This window comes from Etheostoma spectabile, chromosome 7 (assembly GCF_008692095.1).
Source record: "Etheostoma spectabile isolate EspeVRDwgs_2016 chromosome 7, UIUC_Espe_1.0, whole genome shotgun sequence".
NCBI lineage: Eukaryota > Metazoa > Chordata > Actinopteri > Perciformes > Percidae > Etheostoma > Etheostoma spectabile.
The window spans coordinates 28,128,339-28,146,425 of record NC_045739.1 but is presented as its reverse complement, the minus strand read 5'-3'; the positions used below and the strand labels follow the sequence as shown (position 1 = coordinate 28,146,425).

Here is an 18,087-nt window from a genome sequence, read left to right as displayed (position 1 = left end):
TCTAAGAATCAATTACCCCCCCCCCCCCCCCCCCCATATAATCGCAGTAAATGTACTTAGATTCCACCACTGTGTGTGTGATATGTCAGTGATTAGCACAAACATGGCTGCAGATGCTTTAAAGACAGCAGAGCCCTGAAACATGACAACATGTCTCCATCTGATGGGAAATATGAAAACTACAGTTTAAAGCTGTAGGCTGAAAATCTGATTTAATAATAAGAGTTTATGCTAAATTGGTTTTGTTTCAAAGACACATTGAGTGTTTTAGTTACTTAGTTTATTACAGATTTTAGTTTCAACTAACTACTGTTAGAAGAAAAACACTCCCAGCTGTTCCTTTGTCCTGTTTTAGTTACTCGGTTATTACAGACTTATTATAGCAGCTTTAACTAACAACATTATAAGGAAAACACTCCCCACTTTCTGTTGTCAGGATACACTTTAAAAAGTATAAATACATTATAATATATATTATATAAATATAATAATATAATAACTGTCCCCCAAACAACTAACCAACACTCACTCTACTACTCGTTCTACTACTAACAGACATTGTAGGCTACATATTTTTTTGTGGTATTTTGTTTCCATTTGTATCATTTTATTAGTCTATTCTCTAGTTATGTTTCTGGACTATTACAGTAGCCTACTTGTAATTTCCCTTGCGAGATTATTATAGTATAAATTATTATTATCCTTATTTATTGATTTAGTTTAACCTCTCTGGAGGTTTCAAGCAAGCTGACACAGCTAACAATGTTTGGTTCCCAGAATGTTCTGGGAACATTCCTTTTTGGTTGTGTGAACGTTCCCTGAAGGTTAGGTTTGGTTAGGTTTTGGTTGTGTTTTGGTTGCATAAGAAAGTTGGCTCAACGTTCCGGGAATGTTAGTTTTTGGTTACATTGAAGAATGCCCAAGGTGACGTGAAAACCTTCCAGACTACTGATTGATCCGAGAGAATCGTCACTAATCACTGCGTCATCATTGCTAGTGACAGACGGGAAGTGTTCCACGGATATATTACAGGTTTTTTCCCAGCTGCTCACACACATTTTCAAAACTTTGTCTCCCCATTTTTTCAAAATTCTACACCCAATTCCCGAAACTGCTGGGCACACAAACTGCTAAATACCTCACATCTCCTTCAAAATGAAAAACCGTAAACACATCTCACAATGAAGCATTTACATCAAATGGCAAACACTTTTTTCATCATAGTACATTTTTGGATAAACACACACATCCATAAATCTATCCATCTTCATCAGAATCAGAATCAGAATCAGCTTTAGTCGCCAGGTATGAGGACACATACGAGGAATTTGTCTTTGGAGCATTGTTACTCACACTGTGCTTACACATACATATCAACCAAAACAGAAATATACGCACTAATATATACACAATATATACATACTCTAAACAGAAACAATATAGAGGCATGAGTGCAATGAAGAGATCAATACAATTATTTAAATGTGCGTAGTGCAAGGGTACTGGGATAAAACAGTATTATGTTATTATATTACAATATGAACAGTATGAACAGTATGAACATATGAGCAGTTCGGAAAAATAGGAAATGAGAATGATGAATAGATAATAAAATATATAATTGAGATGTGAGAATGATGAGTAATACTAAATAAGTGGAATAATACAGGTGCTGTATAGACAGTGTTACAGTGTTATTGACCAGAACTGAACCTGACACTGTGGGTCAGAAGTCTGCTGTTCATCAGAGAGATGGCTTGTGGGTAGAAACTGTTCCTGAATCTGTTGGTTTTGGCGAACAGTGCTCTGTAGCGCCTACCATCCGCTTAACCGGTATTGGGTCGAGGGGGGAGCAGCTCCAGCAGGGGACCCCGAACTTCCCCTTCCGGAGCCTCATCAACCACCTGCGACTGGGGGATCCCGAGGCGTTCCCAGGCCAGGTTGGAGATATAATCCCTCCACCTAGTCCTGGGTCTTCCCCCAGGCCTCCTCCCACATACACACACAGTTGTTCTAATTTGATGGTGGCAGTATCTCAGTCAGTAGGGAGTTGGGTTGAGAACTGAAAGGTTGTAATTGTAATTTCCCCTTGCGGGATTAATAAAGTATACGTTATCATTATTATTATTAAATCTAAAGCCCTTTTGTCTTTCATAGGCTTATATCAACATTTACAATGCTCTAGAGGTAAAGTAATCTGCTGATATTTTGTGCAAGACACAGTCGGATTGATTTATTATGCTTATTAGACAGATGCATACCTGTTCTCATTTCTGAAGGTTTGTGGTTAATCCGTGGTTGATCACATGATGAATACAGTAAGTATTCTAATCACATAGAGATGGTCTCCTCTCCTCCTCCTCCTCCTCCTCCTCCTCTCCTCTCCTCCTCCTCCTCCTCCTCCTCCTCTCCTCCTCCTAGTCATCCCCTGTCTCTCCCTCCTCCTCCCCTTGCTCTCTGTCTATTGTCGGCATCCATTGTTCAAAACTAGTAATCTGACCTTTGAGGCCTATACTAAAGCATTGATTGGTTAGTGTAGGGGAATGTGTGTGTGTGTGTGTGCGTGCGTGTGTGTTGTGTGTGTGTGTGTGTGTGTGTGTGTGTGTGTGTGTGTGTGTGTGTGTGTGTGTGTGTGTGTGTGTGTGTGAGACCTGGGGCCTGTTGCACGAAAGTAGAATAAAGATATCCAGGATAAGTGAAAAAGCGCAGCTTGACTTAGTGTGATCTGCTCATCCTGGCTTAATCGGTTGCACGTTTGCCGAGCCAGGATAAACAGGTGAGCTATGTCGAGCCGGGTGTAGATACCCCGGATAAGTGCCCGTTCAAGGTTTTCCCTCAATAGCCCCACGAAAATCGTCACAATTTTGATGCGGATAGAAAAACGCAGGGCCCCAAAATTTTTAACCCATTGCAGCATTTTCAAATGGAAAAAAACGAGGAGGGGGAAAATAGGGAAAAAAGGGAAATACGGCTCTTTTTCAAAAAAAAAAAAGTGTGGGGGTTTAAAAATATCAACTTTGCCTAAAAAAGACAGAGGGGAAATAAAGTTTCCCCGGGAAAAAGGGCCCTACGGGTTTAGGCTTAATTTCAAAAAACCCCTTTTCACCCCCCGTGAGAACTGTTTTTTCAACCAATGCACAAATCTTTTATAAGTTTATCTAATTCCCTTTTTTACAATTAATGTTCTGCGAACAATCAAAAAGGGCAAAAACTAGAAAAAAAATAAATTTACTTTAATTTCACGCTGTTAACATAATGTAAACAATATTTATGTTTTTTTATTCTTCTGACAATCCCGCAAAAAAATAAAAGATTAAAACATTGGGGGTGTTTCCCCGTGTGATAATGTAACCTACACTCCCTTTGTGCTGTAGCTATATTTGGCCCGTTATTAGTCCGTTATGGGGGGAACCCTTTTTAGGAAGGTTTTTTAAACCAAATAAGCCCAAAACAAAAAACCAAAAGGCCCCCCTTATTTTGGAGTAACACAAACAACCCCCTTAATTTGAGAAGGACCAAAAAAAAGAAATGAAACCATGAAAGTATTGGTCTCTGCCAGGGCCATTAAAATCATCTGAGAAATTTTGCTACAAATTTAAAATTTGTCACACTTAAACTCCCGGGGCGCGTCCTGATAAACCTGAAGCTGGGCCACGGGCGCTGCGCTGCTATCTCTACTTTTAAAAAGAGAGTGGGGCCGCCCCACTTTGAAGTCTGCTGGCGCAAAAGCCCCCGGCCCCCCGGGCCCCCGGCCCCAAAGGGACCGGGCAGCCAAACCCGGGGGCGGGCCCCACCCCCGGGACCCGACATAGTAAACCCCCCACCGGGAAAAGTCCCACCCGCATCGGGTTTTTTCCAGTGCAAACCCTGCCTAACATCTAAACAGCTGTATTTTGGGTTTTAAAACAAACTCGCGAAAAAAAAAGTGACAAGTGGCTAATCATGTTAAAAAAATAAAGCAGAAAACCCCTGCAGAAAAACAAGGAATAACTGTTAAAAACGTTTAATTTTTGGTCAGACGGCAGCTGATTTTACACTAGACTCCAGGTTAAACTTTTCCGGGGGTTTGCCCGCCTGGACCGGCCCGGCCCGCAAAAACCCAAATCCCATGGGTTTCTTGGCTGGGCTTATTCAATCTTGGTTTTTGTGCAACCGGTCCAAGCTAAATTCATCCAGGATACCTTGAATATCTCCGGCTTAATCCCTATCCTAGTTTCGTGCACAGGCCCCAGGTTTAATAAGTGTAGGGATTTTGATTGGGTTTTGTTGGAAAAAGGAACAAGTCACTTCCTGTACATTGTTGGTCTTAGGTAAGAATTGGGCTGTAGTGTTTTTAAAAAAGAGTGTTTTATGCAATTGAAACTGGTGAAAGGCTGAGAAAGCTTGGGTTTTGGGGATTTGGTGTGACATGAAAAGATTTTTTGTGTTAGCAGTTGGAAAAAGCAGCTTCTTTGAACACAATGGTGTCTTCTGGCAAACAGCCCCGTGAAAGGGGGAAAAAAAAAAAAAAAACACAACCTCCCGTTAGGGGTCCACGGCAGTTTCCTGCGGCAAAGAATGAGTTTAATATTTTGTGTAAGTCAATGAAACGGGTTGAGGATAAAAAAGCCCTTGAATTGATCTATTTACTTGAAACTCTTAACTTGATTTGAGATAGCCCCTTCTATTTATTTTCTCTTATTTTATTTTTTTTTTGTTGATTTGTTATATATAAGCGCCTAGGTTTTGTTTATATGATCGTTCCAAGGTAATTGCTCTATTATTAAAGTGGATTTGTAAGTATGCCTTGTTTGTTTGTATGTTTGTGTTTAAAAAATGACTGTATGTAAGAATGTAGTTCAAACTTTGACCTGTGGAGGGTGGGGCAGTGGCTCTGACGCTGAGCAGCGTTCATACTGTCACTGCCCGATGTGAGACAAGTGCAGATTTGAGTTGCGCATGCTCAGATGTTAACAGTTTACGGCATAACGTGTCATACTAAAATTTATGAAATCAATGAAACAATACCTTTGTCATTACAAACAATGACAGAAGACGGGAATCATTTCAAAAACGTTTCAGCCTTGTAGGCTACGAATGTTTGGTTGCTAACGTTAGCTCACAACGCCATTCAAGTGACAGCCTTTCTTGTGGTTGATTGCAAGCTTGTAGCTAAGCTAGCAGTCATTTGTAAAACGTTTTAGCTAGCTATGATTGTTAGCTAACGTTAGCTCAAAACACCATTCAACTGACAGCCTTTGTTGTGTTTGACGCTAACTTGTAGCCAGCAGTGAATGAACTTGGTTAAGTAGATCCTTTTTTACTGTATTGACATGACAGAAGTCTCTCGTTAGCATCTTGTATGCTATCACAGACAATTTAAGAAGTATGCTACTTGTTGCAAAGTTACGCATGCGCGACTCAAATCTGCACTCGACTTACATCGGGGAGTGACAACACCAAGGTCTACACTGCCGGAAACCTAAAAGAAGAAGAAGCCCAAGAAGAAACGGAAGTTACGGAAGCTTTTTTTCCCCTGAAGAAGCTAGATAAACAAACACAAGCAGGACGTATTTTATTACATATATTAAGGAGTCTGGACAAATTTAGATATTTTTCGATGAATATATACGTCTACCAGGAATACATCCGTGAATCCCTCATAGGTGAGGCAAAGAATAGCTAGCTGTAGCCTTGCTTAGCTAGCTGGCAAGCAAGCTGTACGAGCTTGTAGCAGTTAGCTCGTCATGTTTGTTCTGGTGCTGGGGCGAAGGAGCGCGACATGATGGCATGAAACTGGCGCAGTGTTAGCTGCACTCTCACGCAAAGGTAGGATACGTTTTTTCCAATTGTATTAGGCTGCTTCTGTTTTATTACGTTATCTGGCTAAATAAAAAGAGCAAAAACTAAAGAATGTGACTCAACACGAGTTATTTTTGTATCCGAACAGAACAGAAGTTTCACGGCTGCATGAAGCAAGCGTGCATACCGTTTAACCTCAAGAGGAAATGTGCATTCATCAGTATGACAACCTGTTCCTGTCAATTACACAAACTAATGCTAATTTGACCCGCTAATCTCGTTTTTGTTCAATACGTCCTTCGACTAAAACAGCCACACGTTACCTTGTTATAACCGTTTTAAAAGTTGGAGCTACGTTCAATGATAACACACGTCTTATTTCACTTTCTCCACTAAAGATTGGAAGGTTGTGGGAAACTTGGCGCAAGTTTGAACCGGAACTGCACTCTGAGATCTCCATATCGTCACCATGGCGTGGGCTCTGAAATTACCTCTCACTGATGAAGTGATTGAGTCCGGACTGGTCCAGGACTTTGATGCCAGTCTCTCGGGCATTGGGCAGGAGCTTGGTGCTGGGGCATACAGCATGAGGTACTGTAGGACATTCATACGGGTGCTCGTGCATTATCGTCTTGCAGCTAGTGCTACACTTTGATTTTTGGACCAAAATATTGTCATGTGATTTGTGACTTTTTTAAAATTCAGGTCAAACCTTTTTATTGATTTAAAAACAAATAGTTTAGTTTTATTTAGTGGTATTAATTGGTGGGTGTATGTGCAATTCAGTGTCCCAAATGATGAGGGTCTTATTTGAGACGGGTTAGGGTAGCACAGGTGGTTTAGCAGGTTCACAATTAATTAAGGACATTGTATGGGAATTTGGGACACTAAACTGCATGTATACCTAATTGGTGTACATAGTGACAGTAATGCCACCCTCAAAGTGACGCCCTCTTAAGTTGTCACTTTCTAAAGTTAGTAAAACTATCACCTGCTTGAGATTTAAATGTCAGCAGTGTGTGTTTTCACTTGACCTCCGCTTATAAAATCACAGTGTGATTTTATGACTGTTGCTTTGTAGTTCACGTGTAGTATAAGTTTCTTAGCGGTTTGCTTCTCATAGTTGTTTTAATTTGCTGAACACGTTGGAGCACTATTATTTGAAATAGATTGGAGATTATATAAAAAGGTATTTGGTATCTTCTTTAGATAAGGGATCAAAGGTTTCTGTCTAACCCAATGGGTTTTTATTAATGTGCAGGGTTTCATATTTTTGTCTCAGATAGGCTTTGTGTTCACATCCGTGTGCAGGTTGAGCAGAGAGCTTTCCACTTTGAATTCTTACATACATTGCATTTAAAAAAATATTAAAATCCGTTCACTCCCCCCCACCCCCACAGACACACCTTGTTATGTAGCAGCCATATGCTAACACAGTTTAAGTAATGACTAAGCAAAAACAGGATTTTAGAATTTTTTGCAAATTTATTAAGAAGAAAACACTAAAATATCCCTTTGACACAAGAATTCAGAGCCTTTGCTATGACACTTGAAATGTTGCGTAGGTGCCTCCCATATCTCTTGATCATCTTTGAGATGTTTCTACACCATGTTGGGTTCAATCTGTGGAACTCTCAATTGATCAATCGGGGGGAGAAGGGCCTTGGTAAGAGAGGGGACAAAGACCCTGATGGTCACTGTGGCTGAGTGCCAGAGATCCTGTGTGGAAACAGGAGAAAGTTTCCAATGGATAACCATCATTGCAACACTTGACCGATCTGGTTGAGTGGCCGGTCGGAACCTTTGTCAGTGGAAGCCTGCTCAGAGTTAGCAAAAAAGCATCAAAAGGACTCTTAAGACTGTGAGAAACAACATTCTTCTGGTTTTATGAAGCCAAGATTGAACTATTGGCCTTGATTCTAAGCATTGGGTCTGGAGGACACCAGGCACCACTTATCACCAGCGCGATACCATCCCATCCGTGAAGCATGGTGGTAGCAACGTCATGCTGTGACAAAGATATCCGTCATTAAAATATGCTTCCATCAAGGTGTGCAAAGCTTTGCTTGTCATACAGAAGAAGACTTGAGGCTGTAATTGCTGCCAAATTTGAGTTAGGGTCTGAAAACACTGTCAGTGTGACATATTAGCTTTTTAACTTTTTAATCCATTTGCCAAAAAAATCATATCCTGTTCGCTTTGTCATTATTATTTATTGAATGTAGAATGATGAGAAAACAATCATGTATTTAAAGATTTTTTTTGTATAAGACTGCAACATAACAAAATGTGAAGAAATAAGGGGGACTGAATGCACTGCATGTGAATTCCTTCACTGATTAATAGCAGAAGGGCACATTAATTACCACATGCAGATGAATTGCAAAGCAGTACACTGCTGGTCGATTATCAGATGAAGAATACTCTTTGATGAAATTTGTTTGGGGCGTTCGACTTAGCCTATGCAGCATATCCCTGATACACACACACACACACACAGTTCTGTGCTTTTGGCTGTTAATCAAGACTTAAAGTCCAAATAGATATTTGTGAGTCTTGTGCTCAGTTTTTCATGATGGGAAACATGTGAAATCCTTTTAGCTTTTGCAGACCTGAGCACTTGCTGGAGAAAGATGCCTCTCTTTTTTTTTTGGCCTTTCCTGGCTGGCTAAGTGCTCTCTCAAATGCTACAGTACAAACTGCAACGTCGGAAACGTTTGTTCATGAAATTTTTCTGTTGAGAGGAAATACTCACTGGATACCTTGGTATTTAGAACGTTGCCTCCATTATAATTAATGAACTGCAAAGCTGACAAACACAATAATCCGTCATTCGGCCTCAAGTGTTGTGTAAGACTCTCCGTTTGACTTAACCCACGTACATTTTTAATTTATTGTGAGGTTGTAAGTAATGAGCTTGAACAGTTCAACATCAATTTAAATCTTCTGTAGACTTGTTTTTATAAAAAATGAAAGGATGAATGTGTCCTCACAGGGATCAGCAGCTTATTAACAGCGTTGCTCGTTTGTCTCTGTTCTCCAGCGATGTGCTTGCCCTCCCCATCTTCAAACAGGAGGAGTCCAACCTGCCTCCAGACAGCGACAACAAGATCCTTCCCTTTCAGTATGTTCTGTGTGCAGCTACCTCGCCGGCCGTTAAACTGCACGATGAAACACTCACCTACCTCAACCAAGGTCAGCGCCAGGGTCCCGGCCACACTTCTGTCCAGATTTGTGGAGACTTGATGTCAGAAAAAACTGAAATCAAATTCAGTTACCTTTTAGATTAGTTATTCTAGATATATTTCTTACCTGGATGGAAATCTTTATAGGTGGGGGGATATATTGCAATATGGTCTGTGGGGGTGTGTGTATCTGAAACACTGGCACCAATATAGGGATACATTTTTTCTGGCAATGGCTATTTTCTGTTACACAGATATTGTGATGTATCATCTTCATCTCTGGTCATGTGGTACTGCATAATTGGCTTTATAGTCATGGTGTTACCATGGGCAACATATTACTCTCGTCTGTAAAATGAATAACTAAACAAGAATGCAGAAATAGTTTTATATTATTGTGATTAGTATGACTACAAAGGTTGGATATGATCTGTTAAAGCTTATTGAAATCTTTTTATTAGTGCTGGGTATTGTCACAGATTTTCCAATTTGATTCTGAGTCACAAGGTCCCAGTCCGATTTATAAATCGTTTCGATTATCGGATATTTCAGTTAGTTAGAGAGATTCTCAGAGCGCTATTGTTGTAAATTGCTCTTGGAACCCTCTAACCTGGAGCATTAGTTGAAATATCAATGTTGACATTAAGAATTGATCCCAAAGGCGGATGCATAACAATGTACTTTTTATTTAACATGAACACACTACAGCGGCCACACAATAAAAGGCAACTCTAGTGACCAGAAAAATGTACATGTGCTCTCTGTAGTGCAAGACAGTATTCCTGAAGCCAAGCATCCTGCACGTGGCCACGCCAGTTTTCCTTTGCTCAAATTGAGCCGTACTTTAGAGCGTTATTAGGCTCCCTTCCCGACGCGCTAGCATGACCCGTGGATGCCTTAGGTAGTGTAGCTTCATACGATACCTTCGCTCTAGCTTCAAAACGTAGCCTGCAACAGTGTCTTAAAGTCAGTAATATCTTTAAATATTTATAATATAATATTTAAAAATATTTCAGATCAAGCCCTACTTTTTATTCACTATGTGGACTTGTCATTACAGGACAGTCCTATGAAATTAGAATGCTTGACAATCGGAAAATTGGGGAACTTCCTGAAATCACTGATAAAATGGTGAAGGTAAGATCCAGAAATGCCAGTACACACATACACCACACACACACACACACACACACACACACACACACACACAGACACACACACACATAAGGGCTGCAAAATATATATATATATATATTTTTTTTAAATCATCATAACAATATCAACTGGCACAATTTACACATTGCGAAAGGCTGCGACGTATTCCAATATACACAAAATTGAAAGAAAGAAAAAAATAGTAGAAAAGTGCACATTTAAATGTAACTGTCATTCTTTTTGAAGTGGTGCCTTTTATTTTTATTCAATGCTCAATTTGTTATCATAAAAGAACGCTGGAAATGATTTGTTTTGAATTCCACAAGCACTGTGTTGTAATTTAGAAGAATACTGAGAGCAGCAGAACTGAGTACATGTTTTAATACCTGTTTATTTATTGCAAGTAATATCGTTATCTCAATATTCAACAAAGCAATCGCATATTTTCCTCATATCGTGCAGCCCTAACATATATTACAACATATTTGCACAGGTCGAACGGGACAAACCAGAATAAACCATAGCATTAAGATCTGCCTTGACTTTTGTGTTTTATAAAAAAAAAAAAATCTCTGAATTTCAGAGCATCATCCGTGTGGTGTTTCATGACCGACGACTTCAGTACACAGAACACCAGCAGCTGGAGGGCTGGCGCTGGAACAGGCCCGGGGATCGCATTCTCGACCTGGGTGAGCACTGAATGAAAAATGGCCGGTCTAATTTGATGGCTCCCGAAGGTTCTGGGTCTTATACATACATTACATTAGATCTGTGTGTGGAACGAATGTGGCTGTGCAGTCTTGTATGCATATTAACCCTCTGTTAGCCTGAGCCATGAGTTCACGGTTTAGATGACAATAGTGATATTATGGAGAAGATGGTGTCCATTAAACTACTCTTTTGATAACTGCTTGTTTTACATTGATCCATTGCAGATATCCCCATGTCCGTCGGCATAATCGACCCCAGGGCTAACCCTACTCAGCTTAACACTGTGGAGTTCCTTTGGGACCCATCAAAAAGAACCTCAGTTTTTATCCAGGTAGCATGATGGACAACACTTTTGTTTTCCTGAATTAATTTATAAAGTAATCAGAAGCATGAATATAATTCTGCAGGCAGTAATCACTAATACAACAGGTTTACCAAGATCTGTTTATTTATTGATTTAATTGAAGTTTTATCTTTTGTTATCATTCCTGCACAGATTAACATTTTTTATCCCTTTTTTTTCCTTTTTAGGTACACTGCATCAGCACAGAATTCACAATGCGCAAGCATGGAGGAGAAAAGGGTGTGCCTTTTCGGGTCCAGATTGACACGTTTAAAGAGAATGAGAATGAAGAGTACACAGAACACCTCCACTCTGCCTCCTGTCAGGTCAAAGTCTTCAAGGTGAGGAAAAAGAGGGGAAAAAAACCCATTGATGTACTGCACACATTTATTATTTATGACCATCACCTAAATGACTCCCACATGACCTGTTTCAGCCTAAAGGTGCAGACAGAAAACAGAAGACTGACAGGGAGAAGATGGAGAAGAAGGCCCCACAGGAAAAGGAAAAGTACCAGCCCTCTTATAAAACCACAATCTTGACGGAGGTTAGCAAATTACTTGTCTACATACACAACATTCCACTTCCGTATTTGCCCCGTTGCCGCAGGAAATTCCTCCTGATGTCCCTCTTTTTAGGCGGCATATGCGTTGCCTCGGGCTTTCCTTGTGTTGGCATTTTAAACCCCGGCTGATTTCTGAGGACTACGGTTACCTGCTCCTCAGATCTCTGCAGGGTAAATCCTGACAGCTAGCTAGACTATCTGTCCAATCTGAGGTTCCTGTTGCTCGACTAAAACAACTTTTGAATGTACACGTTCCACCAAAACAAGTTCCTTCCCGAAAGCCATTTTGCAGAGGCACCGTGTCTGTGTAAGGCGTTAGTGACGTTCGTGACAATTGTGATTGGTTCAAAGAAATGCCAAGAAACCAGAGCACGTTTTTCTCCCATCCCAGAATGCTGTGGGGACATTCACTTTACAATGACTTAATACAGAGAGAAGCAGCAAATCCTCGATGTTTGGCAGGTTTGATTGCAGAAAACAATAGATCGATTACACAGACAGTTACAAATAGTTGGTTAGAAATTAAATAAATTAAATAATCAATTGTCTGTCCATCTAATCAAAACATTTCAGCAATTTAAAAAACTAGGAAATACAATTGTGGACGACACACTAACAGAAGTTAAATGTGGGGAAAAGGGGTAAAGCTGCATCTTATAAGTGTTGGCAGCGGAAATGTAATTCTGAGGTGCCACAATAACACAAGTGTTCTTTTGCAGTGCTGTCCCTGGCCTGAGGTCACATATGTGAGCAACTCCCCATCTCCTGGCTTCAGCACAAGCACACACAACAGCTTCCCAGTTGCGGAAGGGTATACATTCTGTTAATGATTCATGATTAAAGCTGCTTGAATTTCATTTACCATCAAATCCACATAGTAGCCGTGTGGTTTTGGTTGCATGCATTTAAATTCTGCTTAATGTGGGTTTCTGTGTTTCCAGGCTTCTAACGTGGTACATTTTTCATCCTTTTTAGGAATGGATCGCCAACCCATCAGCCTGAGCCTGTCGTTCAGGTAGCAGATGTAAGTACAAGTGCATTTCTGCTTTCTGGATTCACTGCCTGGCTACCTCCTGCCTCCCTGAACCACTCCACATGAATATTAATGTTGACAAATGCAAAGCTGACATCTGGATGTTAAACCTCTGCCTCTCGGCACTTTGAAAACAAACAAAAATGAACCTCAAGGTGTGGATTGAAGCATTTAATAATAAAAAATCTAAAATACTCACATTTATCCTTTCTATGCGTTACAGGGAACCAGCCCATGATTCAATGTTTCTATTAATTAGCCTTGAAACGGGACTAGTCAGAATATTTCATGCTTTACACTTTTTTTATTAAGTATACAGTTTCCTGTATTGCATGAGAAAGTTTTAGAAAATGCCATTAATTTTGCTCGTGACTGCTACAAGCAAACTCTGAGATAATCTTTGAGATGAAGGGTTTTATTCTGGATTCTGTCTCTGTTTTTTCCTCCCCCAGAATTTGTTACCCACAGCAACACCACAGGATGCACAACAGTGGCTTTTGAGAAACCGCTTCTCGCCCTTCTGTCGTCTCTTCACCAACTTCTCAGGTAATATGGCTCCTGAATACATAAAAGTTAAACACCCATTCATTTTAGTATCGCCTGTGTCACTTGTGACTCTCACAAAAGCTTGACTGAAGCCCTTGTGGGCTCTGGTCATTTGTAAAGAGACAGGACTGTGAGTAGAAATAAGCATCCTTCAAATGTGCTCCTTGTTGTGTAAATCAGAGTCAGAAATACTTTATTGATCCCCGAAGGGAAACTCTGTGTTACAGTTGCACAAATAGTAGAAATATAAATAAAGAAATATTAGGAGTGTGGATATTTACATAGTTAAAGGAATATTGTGATACAGTATTTACATGATTAACATAATTAAGGTGTTGCAATGGTGGAAGTAAATAATATAATATAATAATAATAATAGTTAGTATTAATAGAGTATTGCACACATTACAAGCCAGTGTTATTGCACAAAACAGATAATATTGTCCAGTTTTAACCTCTAAGTGTCTTTTAACCTCTAAGTGTCTGTGTGTCAGGGAGAAGTTATAAAATTTGATGGCCACATGCAGGAATGACTTCCTGTGGCGCTCTGGTGCATTTTGGGAGAATGAGTCTATCACTGAATGCATGCAATGTGGTTGTAATTGAACGTGTGGGTCTCATGCAGGGCCTGAACTTAACACCTGACCACCCGCCAAATGAGGGCGAATTTTTCAATTTCCGGGTTACACTGGCAGGTAGCCAATGAGAATTGAGTGATTCAGACGCGTAACTTCCTGTTAGCAGGGTACGCAGTTGCTTACAGGTCCGGACCAATCAGGGGCCAGTATCACTGGAAGACATTGATTGACAGCCGGGGCCCCCTATTGCATTTTGTATTACTCGCGACAATCCCAGCAGTCCCACATTGCAGCCACTGACCAAGCGGGAGTGAGAACGGGTTAAATTAATTTCCCTGTTTCTGATATGAAGTTTCTGAGTGTGTGACTCGAACATCTCACATTTACCAACTAAACGTACAGCCAAACACCGTCCTGCCAACATGTATACAGTTGACCATCAATGTACGCTGGAACGTTTTTTTCACTATAAAGTCACTGAAACTGCTGTTTCAATTCTGTTGGCTCGCTGCAGTGGGCGTGGCTGCTGCTCCGTTCCCCCCCCCCCCCCCACCGTGTCTGACTCACGCACGCGTACACACATAAACACACAATCACACACGGTGGATGCAGAAAAACCGCAGATGAGATGTACAGGATGACCTAAATTAAAGACAGCTACATTATTGTAGGTATAAGTTAAAGTCCAATTAGTACTTCATCAAACCTTATGAATGTGTCCTAGCCCAGGATAGGAATTGATGCCTTTATGCTGAATTATCAAGGTGACCCCCTCCTTACTACAGCAATGTCCACAAGTAGGCTACCATGAACAGGATAGGATCATAGAGACACAGCAATTCCTATTTTTCACCTTTTTATGATGCAAAACACTGGCTGGTAAAAACTGACTGGTAGTCAAAAAACTTGGGGTTGTTATATATAAGACCTGCAATCTCTCCTCATATTTTAGATTTTAACTCCCAACTGCATGAATGAATACCTATCCAGCAAAACAGTTCACAATTACTAAGTAATTACTTACTCATCAGATAGATGTTAGAAGCCAGCAGTGATACATATTCCATGTAAAAAAACAACAACAACTAGACAAGATATCCGGTTTTATTAAGAGGGCACAGGGTGACAAACGAGAGACCTCAACTCTGAATGACACCAAGCACCCCCTCTTCTTTTTTTAAGATTATTTTCGGGGCATTTTAAGCTTTTATTATATACGACAGCTGAAGATGTGAAGGGTGGGGTGGGGGAATGACATGCAGCAAAGGGTTGCAGGTCGGAGTCGAACCTGAGGTCGCTGCGGCAAGGTCTGAGCCTTTGTACATGGGGGGGGGGCACGCTCTACCAGGTTATCTATCCAGGCACTCCAGAATCCACTCTTCTTTAGTGTCCCCTAGCAAGGCACTGAGTCCCTGCCAGTGCCTCGGGCTGTAGTCTGGGGGTGATGTGTATGTATGCATGTGTATGGTGGACATGTTAACTGCTGGACCCTCCAGTTGTTGAAACAAATTGTTGTGTAATTTTTGTTGAGTTGTAGAGGGAAGGGTTTTGCTTTTCTTCAGCAAGGTCTTGTGTTTTGTGTACCAGGGGCAGACCTGTTGAAGCTGACCAGGGAGGATGTCATTCAGATCTGTGGGCCAGCTGATGGTATAAGACTCTTCAATGCACTGAAAGGACGGTGGGTCTTCTTTAATCAATTCAATTTTATTTATACTGTAAAAACAGAAGGAAACTTTACAGATAGAGTAGATCCGGCCCACACTATGATTTACAAAGACCCGGCAAATTTCCTACGAGCAAGCATTTGGTGCGACAGGGGCGAGGAAAAACTTCCCTTTAGGGAGAAATCTGGGACAGACCCAGGCTCTTTGTGCCGCTGCCGGTTCGGGACACAGAGACACAATCACAGAATCCCATCTTATAATTTGCCATTTACCTGATGTAGTATAAGAAAGGCTTCACACATGTCTGGACATATTGTTATTTCCTCTCTGTGGATGCTGATTCCAGGGTGGTTCGCCCGAGGCTGACCATTTACGTTTGCCAGGAGTCTCAGCAGGCCCGGGAGCAGCAACCCAAGCATGAAAACGGAGATGCTGCCGCCAACACTTTCTTTGGTCAGTGCACGTTCATGTTTCAATTATGTTTGTTATAGCAAAAGCATAAATTCAATTTGTAATTCAGGACAGGATGCCTGAGAGCTGAGAAGCTAGAAGGCACACCTCAAAATCCCACAATCACTGTATCAAAAGTAAGAGCGGCCCAGGGCGCCCACCTCAGAAATAGTTTGGCAGCTTCTTATAAAACTTTGACCTTTTTATATCTCTGTTAATACGGACTAAACAAAGAAGATAATGTGTTAATTGGTGAACTTCAGAGGTGCTGGTAGGCTTTCCCTTTAAGTACAGATTTTAAGGTCTGGAAATGGCAGGTGAAAAGTGCTAAAGGTGAAAACGTGCTTGCCTCTTTCATTCAGTATATCACGCCATTTACCTGGAGGAGCTCACAGCTGCTGAGCTGACAGAGAAGATCGCTCAGCTCTTCAACATCTCACCCAGGCAGATAAATCAGATCTTCAAACAGGGACCCACTGGCATCCATGTGCTGGTCAGCGACGAGGCAAGTAATCCCTCTGCTCTCTGCACCAAGGCTCCACTTCCGCTCCACTTCACAGTCACAAGTGATGCGAAACTAGTTGTCACGGAACATGCTCATTAACAGCATTAGCTTGTTTTCCCTCCTCCATTAAACATGTACTCTCTTTTTAACAGATGATTCAGAACTTTCAAGATGAAGTTTGTTTTGTTTTGGACACAATGAAAGGTATATGATGCGTGGCATTAATAAATGGTGATTTATGTGTTTCCATATTCACCATGATTATCCTTTATCACTGCGTGTTCATTTATAAACAATGTTTTCTTTTCTTTCCAGATGACTCTAATGATGGCTACCACATCATCTTGAAGTGAATACGGGGCAAGAGAAAAACATTGCCCTCTTCTTTAGACTCGATCCAGTCAGCCCCTCTAGAGCTTCATATTCCTCACTGTCCCTGGAATATGTGGGGGCGTCCGGAGAAACATCTTGAGGCTGCTAGGAACATGCGACTAAATCACCTGGCCCTCTTCTCACTATACCTTATTGTCTTACTTCTGAGTAAGTGACTGTTACCACAGTGAAGTGGAAAAATCTCCTTCTCGCCTGCCATTGTCTCCCTTAAACGGTTGCATTTCCTTCTGTCGCCTATGTCTCATGAAAGAGGTTAGAAGCACTGCAGCTGCTATCACGGTTTATTTGTTAGCTGAGCAGCTGGTGTGTCAAAGCTCTGTGCTTCAGAAACAGTTTGTCATCTCTTTATAAAACCAACAACCAAAAAAAATCAAAGCGACAGAAAGGGAGATAGTTACCCTGATAGTAAGTGACTTTCAGCCTGCAAAGCAGCATGATTTCTCCTCTTCATGTTAGGTGGCCTTACCGGGATCCACTTAAGGGTTTCTGCAAGAAACATGGTGTAGCAAACACAATCAAACAGTCGCAAACAAAGCACCACAAGAGACAGCAAATCAGCAATCAGGACATCAAGGGAAACGCTTGGCATCCAGCTGTCCTCCAAAACATCTGGGATCCCTTTTTAAAAGCTAACGATTTCAGTATTTTCCTGGTTTGAACAGTTACTTTTGAGAAGATTTCCCAAACACTGTCAGATCCTTGTAGTTAGTGTGGAGCTCACATTGGCACTCGTGGTTGTTCCTTCTGAACCTTGAACGATGATGAAACACTGTCTATGTTAGTGATCACAGTGGCTCCACCAGCAAACCGTCTCTGGCCCACGTACTTCCTGTCCCGATCAGCTTTTTAGCACATCGTCATGTTTATTTTTGGCCATTTTCAACATCATTTGTAAATAGATTTGAAAAAAATCAAATTTCACAAGGAATCATGTGGCAGTTTTTTTAAAAACATACTCATGTCCCTTGTTTTTATTGTTTTTGGATGTTAATAATTTGTTGGGCACACCAGAGCTGCATGTGAAGAGATGTAGTTAGTTTATGTTCAGTCCATTGTGCTGCTTACATGAAAATGATAGCATGTCATTTTAGATATCCATCTTTGCCCCATCTCATCAGCGTTTATTAAAAGACTTACCCATGTACTGGCTGCCACTGTCTGTCTCCTTCAAATGTTTG

General features: G+C 40.9%; 1 protein-coding gene across 1 annotated transcript; it reads left to right on the top strand.

Moving 5' to 3' along the window:
* The first annotated feature begins 5,419 nt into the window (after window positions 1-5,419).
* tfcp2 (transcription factor CP2) lies at window positions 5,420-18,053 on the top strand. The gene is made up of 16 exons (XM_032521302.1): window positions 5,420-5,808; window positions 6,180-6,372; window positions 8,825-8,976; window positions 10,027-10,103; window positions 10,705-10,810; window positions 11,057-11,163; window positions 11,364-11,516; window positions 11,612-11,722; window positions 12,460-12,551; window positions 12,716-12,764; window positions 13,226-13,319; window positions 15,485-15,575; window positions 15,908-16,014; window positions 16,374-16,516; window positions 16,669-16,720; window positions 16,832-18,053. Exons 2-16 carry the CDS (start codon window positions 6,251-6,253, stop codon window positions 16,867-16,869), a joined length of 1,494 nt encoding a protein of 497 aa, XP_032377193.1. The 5' UTR covers window positions 5,420-5,808; window positions 6,180-6,250; the 3' UTR covers window positions 16,870-18,053.
* Window positions 18,054-18,087: the final 34 nt, after the last annotated feature.

What these genes read in the sequence shown, in the direction of transcription:
- tfcp2 (XM_032521302.1), top strand. Translation starts at nt 6,251, where the DNA reads ATGGCGTGGGCTCTGAAATTACCTCTCACTGATGAAGTGATTGAGTCC. An exon ending in AAACCACAATCTTGACGGAG is followed by an intron (nt 11,723 to 12,459) that starts GTTAGCAAATTA and finishes GTTCTTTTGCAG; the next exon opens with TGCTGTCCCTGGCCTGAGGT. An exon ending in TCTCTTCACCAACTTCTCAG is followed by an intron (nt 13,320 to 15,484) that starts GTAATATGGCTC and finishes TTTGTGTACCAG; the next exon opens with GGGCAGACCTGTTGAAGCTG.